General features: G+C 41.6%; 1 protein-coding gene across 1 annotated transcript in view; it reads right to left on the bottom strand.

Moving 5' to 3' along the window:
- Nucleotides 1-10,513: 10,513 nt before the first annotated feature.
- ASAH1 (N-acylsphingosine amidohydrolase 1) overlaps nucleotides 10,514-14,887 on the bottom strand; it is a 30,919-nt gene continuing 26,545 nt past the window's right edge. The window contains exons 13-14 of the mRNA XM_070757592.1: nucleotides 14,239-14,295; nucleotides 10,514-11,706 (exon numbers count right to left, since the gene is read on the bottom strand). Coding sequence (XP_070613693.1) covers nucleotides 11,617-11,706; nucleotides 14,239-14,295 — 147 coding nt within the window. The 3' untranslated portion in view covers nucleotides 10,514-11,616. The remainder of the gene's footprint in view (nucleotides 11,707-14,238; nucleotides 14,296-14,887) is intronic.

Raw genomic sequence — 14,887 nt, 5'->3', positions numbered from 1 at the left:
CATCTAAATCCAGAGTGCTCTGTTTCCAAAATTGGAATGATGAGAATGTTGTTGTTATTTTTTTGCAACAGTATGAAATTTCTTTTGGCCATGAATGTGCAGGACAGCACTAATGCCTAATTCTGTTCTATGAAATACCAGCAATGCCTTCCCAACCTGGATAAAATGTATTTGAAATAATGTATTCCTTTTGATGTGTCTCATAAGTAAATTTCTCCTTATTTATTTTATTTTATTTATTTATTATTTGGATTTGTATGCCGCCCCTCTCCGAAAACTCGGGGCGGCTACAGTTTGATCCCACTCTGTAAAATCAGATGTTAACTTAAAAGTCTATTGCTATTCAAATGAATGATGCACAGAGTGGATCAAAGTATTGTAAGTCAAAGAGGCAGTGCCTACAAACATGGGTTGGGAAGAGAATATTTTTAAAGATTAACATATTAAGTACCGGTATTTAGTTATACTTTGTTTAGTATTATCTCATCTCACAAGTGCAACTGTACAAATTCTTCTGCTTTGAGAAGACTATGTATATTTGTTTATGCTTAAACCTGAGTAACAACAAGAACATCCCACTTAATAGAAACCAAAATCAGGTACTTGTTAAAAATGCCATGGTCTTCCATTAATACCTGTTCTGCCGGCGTGTCCCAACCACTCGTAATTACAGGGTAATTAGTCCAAAAAGACACCCACCACACGATAGAAGGAAAACTAAAAGTCTTTATCAACAGAAAAGCAGAAAAAACTCCCTTTTTAAATGTCAAAGGGATTTTCTGGTACACACAAGGCACAGGTTAAATGCAATCCAATTTCTCACCCAGTAACTGGTAAATTGAGTCCAATTCCAAAGTCCAGAAAGTCCACACACAGTCTTGAACAGGGAAACAGCAAAACCATGATCTTGACTAAACTATGAATCAGATAAGCTTCCACAAGGCTAAACCAGCACGTTGCACTTTTTATCTGTAGCACGCTGTACAGCAGCCCCACCCAACCACAGGTGGCCTCACTTGTCTCCTGTAATAATCCTTCAGTTGTTCTCTCCTATGCATCACTCTACGCATGCGTGGGTCTGTCATAAGTTCTTGTTCAGAATCCAGGGATGATAAGGATGATTGATCTCCTGGGCTGCCTGCCAAATTCCCCTCTTCCCTGCCACTCACGCTTCCTTTGTCAGAGGAGACTTCGTCGGGAGATTCTATGGGGAGAAAAACAGGCCTGTGGCATGTGGATGTTTCCCCCACATCCACCTTCACATTCCTTGGGGCAGGAGCTGGGCCAGAGCCAACCACAACAAATACCTACAGGCTTTATATGAATTGTTGGAAAATAAACGCAGAACCAAAGATGCAGAACCTTGCAAAATGCAGTCATCTAGAGGTTTCCCTAAGAAATGAATACTTACATTGTGAAGTCTCACTTAAGAAATTAATACAGTATGACCCAGAAGCGAGTACACCCCATCTCATTTTATAAATATTTAAGTATATCTTCATGTGACAACACTGAAGAAATGACACTTGGCTACAATGTAAAGTAGTCAGAATACAGCTTGTAAAGCAGTAAATATGCTGTCCCCTCAATAACAACACACAGCCATTAATGTCTAAGCTAGTAATAAAAGTATAACCCTAAGAAATATTGGCCAAATTGGGCCCAAAGTTTCACTATTTTGTGTGGCCACCATTATTTTCCAGCACTGCCTTAACCCTCTTGGGCATAGAGTTCACCAGGACAGATTGCCACTAGAGTTCTCTTCCATGATGATGTCCCAGAGCTGGTGTGATAGAGATCTTGCACACCTCCCCCTTCTGTGTCAGGATGCTCCACACATGCTGAATAGAAATTAGTCTGAGACATGCTTGGCCACTCCTCCTTTACCCTCAGCTTCTTTAGCCAAGACTATGGTGGTTTTGGACGTGGGTTTGGGGTTGTTATGTTGGAATACTGCCTTGTGGCCCAATCTCCGAAGGGAAGGAATTACGTTCTGTAGTATGTCACAGTACATGTTAACAGTACACAGTACATGTTAACATTCATGGTTCCCTCAAAGAACCAGCTCCCCAGTGCTGACAGCATTCATACAACTCCAGACCATGCCATTCCTATCACCATTCCTTTCACTGTAGGTAAGACACTTGTCTTTGTACTCCTCACCTGGATGTCACCACACGCGCTGGACACCATCTGAACCAGATAAGTGTATATTGGTCTCATTGGACCACAGGGCTTGGTTCCAGAAATCCATGTCCCTAGTCTGCCTGTCTGCAGCAAACCATTTGCAGACTTTCTTGTGCATCATCTTTAGAAGAGATTCCCTTCTGGGACGACAGCCATGCAGACCAATTTGATACAGTGTGCGGTGTATGGTTTGAGCGCTGACAGGCTGAAATTCCCCACCCCCCAATTCAACCCATCTATTTTCCAAAACCAACCTTGGTGTGACGCTGAGCATGGGCACTCAACTTCAATTTATTATATTTATAAGCTGTTCAACTCCTTTCAGACTCTAGTTGGACAACTTCTTTGACCATGGTGAGGCCTGTTCTGAGTGTAATCTGTCCTGTTGCTGTATGGTCTTGGCCACCACGTTACAAACTCAGTTTCAGGGTCTTGGCAATTTTCTTATATCCTAGGCCGTTTTTATGTAGAGCAACAATTCATTTTTTCAGATCCTCAATTCATTGCCATGATATGCCATGTTGAACCTCCAGTGAGCAGTATGAGAGAGAGCAAGCAATAACATCAAATTTAACACGTTATTTGCTTTTACATTGATTCCTATGGGAAAAATTGCTTCTTCTTACACACTTTTCTACTTAAGAACCTGGTCATGGAAGTAGAGGTACCACTGTAGTCATTACAGTATTGATCAAAGACACCTGAGCAATTCAAGCTCAAGGAAGCAACCTCCAGCAATACTTATTTAAATTGGAGACTGAATTGAGCATTTATTTTCTACTGAAGGTGGTTTTCAAAGTTTAATCACTTCTGCTGAATGTTCTCTTGAGTCTTTCCAAATGGGGTATACTAAGGTGAGTGTGTATGGATGTGCTCATGCACATATACTCCTGCTTGCTATACATTCACAATATTGAAGGCTATAAATTCTTAAGACCTCTCTTAGGAGTAGCCACATATCTTCTGAGCAGACACTGGCATTCAACCTATTAAGTCAAGCATTATAATTAGATCCTTTAAGAACTTGAACAAGGTAAAATTCCTTTAAGATTAGTCATTTAAACTTTTACCCATTACAGCAGATTCCCAGCCAGGAACCCACCAAATGTTTATTACTACCATACTACTTTTCCTATTGCAACAAAGTTCATACTGGTAAGTTAGTGCACTGCAGTGTAAGGAATGTGTCATGTTAATTTGTAGCAAAATGATAGGAGGTACTCTGCTGAGGAATGCTGACCTATACACTTGGGTGTATACTCACTTTTGTTGCCAGGAGTTTAGACATTAATTGCTGTGTGTTGCGTTACTTTGAGGGGACAGCATGTTTACACTGTTCTACACTCTATCTACTCACTACTTTACATTGTGGCCAAGTATCATCTTTTCAGTGTTGTCACATGAAAATATATTGCTCAAAAAAATAAAGGGGAACACTCAAATAACACATCCTAGATCTGAATGAATGAAATATTTTCATTCAATACTTTGTTCTGTACAAAGTTGAATGTGCACAACAGCATGTGAAATTGATTATTAATCAGTGTTACTTCCTAAGTGGATAGTTTGATTTCACAGAAGTTTAATTACTTGCAGTTATATTGTGTTAAGTGTTCCCTTTATTATTTTTTTGAGAAGTGTATATACTTAAATATTTGAGGGGGTATATTATGACATATCAAGGAAAAAGAAAGGAAAATGTGTGAGGAATTCCCAGGGAATTAACAATGAGATCCAGCCATTAGCATTGCATTCAGTAGAGACAGAAACAGTATCAACACATATTTTCTTGAAAAGCTGCTTTGATCCTTTTTACAGCTTAACATAAATGCATGGCTAGCCACTAGGTCAGCATTCCTCAGCGGAGTACCTCCTATCATTTTGCTACAAATTAACAGACACATTCCTTACACTGCAGTGCACTAACTTACCAATATGAACTTTGTTTCAATAGGAAAAGTAGTATGGTAGCAATAAACATTTGGTGGGTTCCAGGTTGGGAATCTGCTGTAATGGGTAAAAGTTTAAATGACTAATCTTAAAGGAATTTTACCTTGTTCAAGTTCTTAAAGGGTCTAATTATAATGCTTGACTTAATAGGTTGAATGTCAGTGTCTGCTCAGAAGATATAAAGGCATACAAATAAATAAATAAATAAATAAATAAAGATAGATAGATAGATAGATAGATAGATAGATAGATAGATAGATAGATAGATAGATAGATAGACAGACAGACAGACAGACAGATATGTGGCTACTCCTAAAAGAGCTCTTAAGAATTTATGGTCTGCAGTATTGTGAACATATAGCAAGCAGGAGTATATGTGCATGAGCACATCCACACACACTCACCTTAGCATACCCCATTTGGAAAGACTCAAGGGAACATTCAGCAGAAGTGATTAAACTTTGAAAACCACCTTCAGTAGAAAATAAATGCTCAATTCAGTCTCAAATTTAAATAAGTATTGCTGGAGGTTACTTCCTTGAGCTTGAATTGCTCAGGTGTCTTTGATCAATATTGTAATGACTACAGTGGTACCTCTACTTCTGTGACCTGGTTCTTAAGTATAAAAGTGTGTAAGAAGAAGCAATTTTTCCCATAGGAATCAATGTAAAAGCAAATAACGTGTGCGATTGGGAGGGTGGAGGCCCTGTTTCTTCCCAGAAGATTCTTAGACCCCACAGAGGCTTCTCCCCACCTTTCCGGCCCTATTTCCTCCCAGGTGATTCCTAGAGAGGCCCCACGGAGGCTTTTCCCTGCCTTTTCTGGTTACAGTTTCAGAGGCTCAGGTTTGTAAGTGGGAAATGGTTCTTGAGAAGAGGCAAAAAAATCGAACACCCAGTTCTTATCTAGAAAAGCAGAGGCGTTTGTAGATAGAGGTACCACTGTACTTCCTCAAGAGAGCTCAATAATGAGATTTCCATCCTTTCTCATTCCTTGGGCTTGTGGGTCAGAAAGGCTCTTTATATTTCCTCTTTTTTTAATGCTTAGGAGACAAGAAGTGGGCGTTGCTACTTAATGGATTCCCCTCACTTCAGAAAAAATAGGCACTCTAGCACAAACCTATCAAACTGGTGGCCCGTGAGACAGCTGCATCATATGCATGTCATGCTTATCTCGGCTCCGCAAAGGCAAGCGTGATACGTCACAATGTGTCACATGATGCGACTGAGTTTGACACACGTGCTCTAGCAGAAAAAATCCCTACATTTGAAGCACGATCCCTCATTACCACATTGAAAGTGTATTTATATAGTACTGTACCTATTTACCTACAAAATGCAAAAGGGCCCTGACATGACAATATGGAATACATTTCTTTTTCCTAGCTTTTCAACATACATTTTTTTCTGTTTACTGTTTTTTAATTCTTCCATAGCATCACAGTACTTCTAAAGCCATAAATGTCTGCTGATAAATTAAGCCTCCTGCGTTATCCCAGGAATCATCTTTTGTTAACTATAGCCAGTGATATTTGCAATTTTGGCTTCTTAATATACAGTACTACGATATGATGAAGCACCCATGTTTCAGTATGGTTGTACCTAAAAATTGACTGGCTACTTTCTTCACTATTTCAGACTAATGCTTTGTGTAACTGGAGATCCTTTTCAGTGTGTAACTTGAGGGCCAAAGTTTATGGTTGACCTATACCAATGTTGGTGAACTTATGGTGCAGGTGGCACATGGAGCCATATCTGCTGGCATGTGAGCTTTTGCCCTAGCTCAGCTCCAAGGTGAATGTGTGTGCTGGCCAGCTGAGGCTCTGGCAGGCCATTTTTGACTTCCAGAGAGCCTCCAGGGGGATGGAGGAGGTTTTTACCCTCCTCCGGCTCCAGGGAAGCCTTTGGAGCCTGGTGAGGGCAAAACACGAGCCTACTGGGCCCACCAGAAGTTGGGAAACCGACTGTTTCTAGCTTCCAGAGGGCCTCTGGGGACTGGAGGAAGCTGTTTTTGCACTCCCCAGGCATTAAATTATGGGTGTGGGCACTCGTGCGTGTGCGATAGCACACACACATGTTCTTTTGGCACCGGAGGAAAAAAAGGTTCGCCATCACTGACCTATACTTGTTGTGAGCCGCCCCGAGTCTTCGGAGAGGGGCGGCATACAAGTCCAACTAATAAATAAATAAATAAATAAATAAATACTCTGCTGTGGTGCTTCATTAGCAATGAATGCTTCCTAGAGCCTGGAACTGCACTAGCCATCTTCCGCCAAATAGGCTATAGCTTGTGTACTTGAAAGACCAACACTAATCTATTAAGCAGACCATTATTTGGAAAGGGTCACATCATTGTTTTCTGCAGTCAAGTGGAAAACTGATTTAGCTACAGCTAGTGTGGAAGATAAAGAGTGCTGGTGGGGATGATATCTTTCTACCTTCTAATGGCATCTGCCCATTAATAAGGTAATTTTCACTTGTGCATCTAACCTAGAACAGTTAGCCTTTAATTTTGTGGAATAGTTCTGATTTCCATTCTTTAAAATAGAGCAGAACCTGGATAGAGAGGCAAGAAATAGGCCAACCAGTATATAAGTTCTCCTGCCATGTTGTAACAATATCCTTCGAAGTAAATTATCTGGGCCAGTAGCTGGCAAACCTAAACACTCAAAAGAGCCATTTGGACCTGTTTCCCACAGAAAACACCGGAGGTCACAAAAAACTTTTGATATCTAAAACACTGCATAAATCATTTTTTAATCTTTATGCTATGTATAAAAAACTGGTATGTTGCATTTACATAATCAATGAACTGCTATGTAGAATTAAAACAAAAATTCTGCATGCAACAAAAACGTTTTGAACTCAGAAAAAAAGGTCGAAATGCTCAATCGCGTACTAGCAGGTGTTGCACATTGGCGGTTGTGATGCATGTTTTGAACGACGGTGCAGCAGCAGAGGGAAGAAAGAGCCACATGCGGCTCCAGAACCATGGATTGCAGACCCCTGATCTAGGCATATGGGCCCTAGACAGAAGGAAAGTGTAGATCACTGATCACATTAAGCCACAAAGGAGTGGGTGTTTGGAACCATGCTTAATTATAAACAATGGATTATGGATAGTGGAATGTGCAAGCCAAGACAGCAAATTATGGATAAGCTAATAATAATTATGCATTGTGTAATAATAATTAGGCAAGTAAAGTTGTACTTTTTGGAGTACAAACCACACCTTTTTACTCCCAAAAAGGAGGTCAAAAATTGGGTGCGTCTTATATTATGAATGTAGCCTCACCCATGCACCAGCCCTGACCCTTCAGAGGTTTTAGACCTCCGCACATCACGTTTTTGGGTAGTTCCAGGCAGCAGGGATCACTTCCACTCACGGCCACGGGAAGATAGGGACTCAATTGGTGAAGGGGGTGCTGTGCAGGACGCATAAGGCAAGTTGACTCGCTGCTGCCCAAGAACTACTACTCGATTCCTAAAATGGGGCATGCAACCAGAGCTACCTGTCGTCCAAAATGCAATGCTGTTTTGGTCTTTGCCCATTCCATTTTTGGAATTGGGGAGGGGATCATGGCACTGAAAACATTTTCCTCCCTATTCTAAAAGTGAAGCGTGCAGAGATTTTTTTTTTAAAGAGCACTGCGTTTCAGGTGGTATGCAGCGCCGGCTGCATGCCCCGTTTTTGGTATCGGGGAGGAAAGTGTTATTGGGCTGCAGCGCTGACCAAAATCACCCACCGCCTGAAAGGCAATGCTCTTTTCTTGCCTCCTCATGCCCCATTTTTGGAATGGGGAAGGGTGGGCAGTGGGTGGCTCTGGCTGATGCTGCAGCCCAAAACACTTTTCTCTGCATTCCAAAAATGGCTTGAGGAGGCAAAAAAAGACAATCGTGTTTCAGGCGGTGGGTGTTCGGAGCTTAACACTTGCTTCTATACCTGTTGTTGTCTTAACATCTTCTGGATAGTTTTTTCAAGATTATCTTCATGGTTCCAACTCATGTGGGGAACATAGAAACATAGAAGACTGACAGAAGAAAAAGACCTCATGGTCCATCTAGTCTGTCCTTATACTATTTCCGTCCTATGATAAAATACAGGAAATAGTATAAGGGCAGACTAGATGGTGTTGTGTATACTCCTGTTCAGTTTGGGGATTTTTCAGATTCTGATTCAGAAAATGGTTATGAATTAGTGACAAATTAATAAGGAGGTTTTTTCAAGCAGCTTCGAATGCAAACTATGCCTTGTGTGCTTTTAACTGCAGTTTTTATGACTCTGGGCTAACTCTGACTAGCCATAAATCTTACAATGACTTGTGGAATGTTTTAAAGATTTTTACACCACTTACGACAAGTACTCCAGGGCCTCCGACAACATCACCTTTACGCCAAGTTAGAAAAATGCCAATTTTTCCAAACTTCCATTGACTTCTTAGGACATGTCACTTTCTCTCAAGGCATCGCCATGGACACTGGAAAACTCGATGTGTTGCAAACTTGGCAACCTCCAGCTCGAGCCAAAGGTGTCCAACGATTTTTGGGATTTGTCAACTACTACCGAACCTTCATTCCCAACTTCGCCACCTTGACAGCGCCCCTCACCCACCTTCTCCAGAAAGGAGTTCCATTTCAATGGGGCACCACAGAGCAACAAGCTTTTCTCAACCTCAAAAAATCTTTCATGCAAGAACCTATTCTCCAATACCCTGATCCCACTCGTCTGTTTATCGTAGAAGCTGATGCCTCCGACATTGGAGTGGGGGGCTGTACTTCAACAACAACCTCAGGACGGCCGACCTTTATTTCTCTGTGCTTATTATTCTAGGAAATTAAAACCTGCTGAACGTAACTACTATACCATTTGGGAAAAAGAACTTTTAGCCATCAAGACTGCTTTTGAGACCTGGCGACAGCCTGTCACCAAGTACAGGTCAGAATTGACCACAAAAACTTGGCATTTTTCCAAACTGCCAGGAGGTTGAACCAGAGACAAATCCGATGGTTCTATTTTTTCACCAGATTCGACTTCCGCATTACATACATTTCCAAGTGGGACAACAAAGCCGATGCATTGTCTCGCAAACCTGAATACACCCAAACACAAGAACCTGCGCCACTTCATACCATTCTATCTCTCACATCGATCACAGCCGCCCGCGATGTGGTAGATCTTCGAGAACGAATTCGGAAAGCGCAACGCCAGGACTCCTTTGTCAACCAAAGAAAGCAAGACCTATAACCTGATTCTCCATGGACCGTCGCTGATGACTTGTTCCGCTACCGTGGGTCTGTCATAAGTTCTTGTTCAGAATCCAGGGATGATAAGGATGATTGATCTCCTCCTGGGCTGTCTGCCAAACTCCCCTTTTCCCTGCCACTCAAGCTTCCTTCGTCAGAGGAGACTCTGTTGGGAGATTCTATCGGGAGCAAAACAGGCCTGTGGCATGTGGATGTTTCCCCCACCTCCACCTCCACATTCCTTGAGGCAGGAGCTGGGCCAGAGCCAGCTACAACAAGTGGAATATCTTACTCAGCTAGGAATGCAACATTATTTGCCTGATAAAATAAGGTTTAAAAAGATTTACCTGATTAATAGATAACAATTTACTACAACTGGAAAGACTTGATCTAACAACTTGAATGAGTTTTAACAATCTTTAAAAAGATCAAGTATTCATTTTAATCCTACACTCATGGTATGTGTAGGATATAAAATGCAAGAGTGGGATGTTTTAACCTAACAAGTGGAGCAAGTTAAAACATGCTTTTGATATACATTTCACACCTTTAGGGAAGCTTTCTTGGCAAAAGCAAATTTGTACTCATTAAGGCAGTAAAATAAAAATTGCAAGTGAGATATCATCAGGTTAGTTCATATCATCTGAATTTTGTGGCATTAAGTCCTCAAACATTAAGCTCTCTTTTGTACCAACATTTACTTACCTCAGGTAATCTCCCATGCCTGGGAGTAAAGCACCTATGTATCAAATACATAAGAAAAAATTTCAGGAGAATAAGTAGTCTCCAAACTTTCAACACTTACAGATGCCTTGAAGGCTACTCTGCTGTACCCATCCCTTCAACTTCAAACAAAGTATAATATAATTATTTGCTAATACCAAACAAATGAATGAAATATGGGTATGGGTGGCTTTAAAAAGGCCACTTTTAAATTATCAAAAGATATCAAATCTGATTTATTAAGCAGTCAAGTAATAAAACTGATTCATGTATTAGCTGGATCCTAAGCTTAATTTATGAGAAATGTAAACACAAGTTAACACTGAAAGAAAAGTTATTTAGAAGTTGCAGCAGCACAAGTTTTATCATTGAAATATCACTTCCTTTTAGTAAGACAAGAGACAACACAATGTAATTTACTTTTTAATTGCAAAATTATCAAGTACATAGTTACTTTTTTAATTCCAATGAACAGAACTGAAACATTCAGTTTGTTGCAATCCTGTGATAGTGACTCTGTATTTTAGGAAGTAGTACCATTAAAAATATACCAAGTCTGAGACAGAGCACTGGATTCCACCACACTGTACTTACTGATGTACCTCAATATGACACTCTTTCTACTCTATTTATCCAACTGGAGGTCACATTGCAGTAAGAGCGAGCAGAGGGCATGGTTGTCTTCACCAGATTGCCCAAAAACTCCTATTCATCTGCTATCTTAGCCAGTTACATTTTATACAAAACAGCAACATGGCTTCACTGATAATTACTACTTAAAGATATGCATCTAGTTTAAAACTTGTGGCTGAAGATAAAAAAACTCTTAAGTGCAGGACTAACTGGGAACCTCTGAAGAATTTCAGAGGCAACACCTTGGAAAGCTCCAGGCATGTTTGCTAACTGCAGAGGAGTCAGCTGATCCTCTGATACAGGGCTGGGTTTTCTCATGGCTCTCTCCTGGAAGTAGGTGGAAGTCTGCAGGTGCACAAGGAGGTAAGAACTCCGGAACATTATTTCACACTGGGAATACACATTGATGTACCAAAGTAGGTGGCAGCCAAAGTAGGCAAACTGCGTTCTTTCAAAGGAATGGACAATACCAATTCAAACTGTCATCATTTCCTAAAACTCTATCCCACGCACACCTGCCTAAAACACACCTTGCAATACAATGGGACTTACTCCTGAATGAAGATACATAGGACAAACTGCAATAAGATACTTGCCTTAAGAAATTCTCTAATAACACTGTGCGTAATCAAGGATCAACTGATGTTAAGGAGGAAAAAGCAGAAGCCCCAAACCCCGTTTAAAGTTCATACAATGAAAAGTATATATTTGGAAAGCAGACTTGAGTTAATTTTGCTGGTTGAATTGCAAGCACATAAATCCAGGTTTCTCTGGAGACACAGTGAAGACGAAGAGGTTCTTGGCAATGAAAAACGTCAGCTGTTGTTCACCCAGCAAGGGATTCTCTTCCATGAGTTGTATTCCGCAGGCTGCGTGGCCCTCACCAGGGACTGCAGGGGTCTGGACAATCCCTCAGATAAGTCTCTATTTGGCCTTCAGAAACTTCTAGCAGTGTGGTTGAGACTGTCAACTAAATAAGGGGAAAAGTTTCATATGAAAATTTTGTTTGCCAATATGATAAAAACAAAATAATAACTCTTTCCTTTCAATGCTTTGACTACATTACAGCTGTTGTGCTTTATCATATATCTGTTAGTAAGATAAGCAAAACATTAAATGGATATACAGTGAACCCTCGATCATCGCGAGGGTTCCGTTCCAGGACCCCAAGCGATGATCGATTTTTCGCGAAGTAGCGGTGCGGAAGTAAAAACACCATCTGCGCGTGCGCAGATGGTGTTTTTACTTCCACTGCCGCCCGCCCTTCGCCCGCCCACCCCGTTGCTCACGCCTGGGGTGCGCGCGCGCTTGGGGAAACCCTAGCTCCGCTTCCCAGCTGGGAAGCGGAGCTAGGCTGCCCCAAGCTCGCGCGCGCCACCCGCCCGCCCACGCTGTTGCCGGCTCCGCTTCCCAGCTGGGAAGCGGAGCTAGGCTGCCCCAAGCTCGCGCGCGCCGCCCGCCTGCCCACGCTGTTGCCGGCTCCGCTTCCCAGCTGGGAAGCGGAGCTAGGCTGCCCCAAGCTCGCGCGCGCCGCCCGCCCGCCCACGCTGTTGCCGGCTCCGCTTCCCAGCTGGGAAGCGGAGCTAGGCTGCCCCAAGCTCGCGCGCGCCGCCCGCCCGCCCACGCTGTTGCCGGCTCCGCTTCCCAGCTGGGAAGCGGAGCTAGGCTGCCCCAAGCTTGCGCGCGCCGCCCGCCCGCCCACGCTGTTGCCGGCTCCGCTTCCCAGCTGGGAAGCGGAGCTAGGCTGCCCCAAGCTCGCGCTCCAGCCCACCGCCGCTGGGGTCTTACCGGGGCAAGAGGGGAAAGACCCAGGGAAGCCTCTGCCCGGCGGGGAAACTCCACCATCTACGCATGCGTGGAAAGGCACGCATGCGCAGATGGTGGAGTTTACTTCCGGGTTGAAAACTAGCGAAATAGCCCTTTCGCGATCCTTGAGGACGCGAAACTCGAGGGTTCACTGTATACCTAATTTGTCACAATACAACAAAACCCTGATTTAACTATGGTTTCATGCGACAGTTGTTTACAGTTCACAGTCAAGTTTATTGTCTAGTTTTTACTTTATATAAAAAAAATTATATTCCTAGTCTAGAACCATTTCGAGTTAAAATCTTCAAAAAACTATGAAGATTTTCTTGCCGTTACATAAGCTTATGCAAATTCAAAAACATGTAATGTGCTAGACCAAGGGTATCAAATTTGCATCATACGCTGGCCATGCCCACACCCATTTTAGCGAAGGAGGGAAAAGCTACAATATATCACGTGATGACATGAGTTTCGACACCCCTGTGTTAGATGGATCATTCTAAGCAAATAACATCCATTATGCCACTAAAAAAAAAAATCAAAATCAATTAAATCAACTAAACAATAGACCCAACTAGATTGTTTAAATCAACTAAACAATAGACCCAACTAGACCCAACAATAGACCCAATAGACCCAACTAGGCATTGCATCTTTGCAAAAAGTAGAATTTATTGCAATGGTGAAAAAACTATGTGATCTTGCATCATTTCAAAGAGATTGTCTATAGATTGAGCAGGATTCAGAATAAATGTCATCTAAGTCAGGAGTCTCCAACCCTGGCAACATTAAAACTTGTGGACTTCAACTCCCAGCTTTGCTGGTTGAGGAACTAAGTCATCCAAAGACGACTTCTGAGGCCTGGTTTTTCCTCCTGAAGAAGGAAAGCTGTTCACAGGGGGCTTTTTCAGTGCATCCCAAGAAAAAAAGTACAACAAGAAAATAGTGGCATATAGTGATCTTTGCTGCAAGCATGCGTGAACATGAGTTTCACAGCTGTCAAGGTAGAGAACATATAGGCTGCAGCTGGAGAAAGTTTTAAAAATTACAGGTCCCTTTTACTGACTTATCCTTGTGACATTCAGTGACAATCACTGACCTAAATCAATGTGATTCTTCACTCTCTTTTTCTGTCTCTCTCAAGAAGTGAGCAAAAGAAGTGCACGAAACTACCTATCCAATAGCAAATCCCTGAACTCTGTTGATTACCAAACGACAACAACAAGAAAATGGGGAAAAAAAGTGTCTCCAGTTGCAAACAATTTATTGTCCCAGTGTAAAAGACAAGCTCTGCTGTCTCTCATTCTACCACTACATAATAGGTTAAGCAGAACCAAAATGGTCAAACAATATTTAGTTTAAAAGCAAATGGAACAATTCAAAGGCAGATGGACAAGAATGAATGGAATTATTTTAGGATGCATCAAACAAGGTGTTGTAAATTTAGAGAGCCCGTTTTGTTAAGGCACCAGGCTAGCACCTGGGAGACTGTGAGTTCTAGTCCCCCCTTAGCCATTAGCCAGGGTATGGGTCACTTTGGGCCAATCACTCTCCCTCAGGCCAACCTACCTCATAGAGTTGTTGTTGTGGGGGAAATGTGAAAATGATGACTATTAGATATGTTGCTCACCTGGATTTGTTTATAAAAAAATAAAGGTGAAGTATTAATAAAAGTTAAATAAACAAAAGTTACCTTGTTGAGGATAGGCTTTGTGGAGAGTACATTGTATAAACCTGACAATGCGACATTCTGGTAGGGAAGAGAAAGTAAAGATTGAAACAAAAAAAGTTTTTTTAATTTTCATTTTTGCTTTAATTTTTAGACCAGCTGTAGTACAGAATGCCATTAACCAATCTCTGATCTCAGCAACGTGTCCCATCCGAAACGACTTGCATCATAGGCAGAGTCAAGAATTTGCTCTGAGATGTTGCTACCCTGCCAGCTGTAAAATAAACAAATAGCTCTGGCCTTGTGACTATTTTAGTTTATTGTGTCAGTGAAACTCAATGCATTTTAGCTGAATTTTAGAATGAAAATTATTTCCATTAACCATATTGTTTCCATTCATAGAGGCGGCTAATTATTTATTAAACAAATAACAGGAACTAGCCATGCCTAGCACAGGATTCAGTCTTGCAATAGACATGGCTAGTTAAATTTTTGATTTATTAAAACTTCCTTTCCTTTCTAACACCCATCCTTTTGTCCCTTGCGTATTTCAGAAGTTCAATCATTCCACAAGAACATGTCAGAAACTCATAAATCATGCCTTGCCATTTAATTATAATTCTAGTCAATAAGATAACAAACTATAATTTAAAACTAGTTTACTTCCTTAAAA

This window comes from Erythrolamprus reginae, chromosome 7 (genome assembly GCF_031021105.1).
Source record: "Erythrolamprus reginae isolate rEryReg1 chromosome 7, rEryReg1.hap1, whole genome shotgun sequence".
NCBI lineage: Eukaryota > Metazoa > Chordata > Lepidosauria > Squamata > Dipsadidae > Erythrolamprus > Erythrolamprus reginae.
Note: the sequence above shows the minus strand (reverse complement) of the source record. Positions and strands in the feature narration are given on the sequence as shown.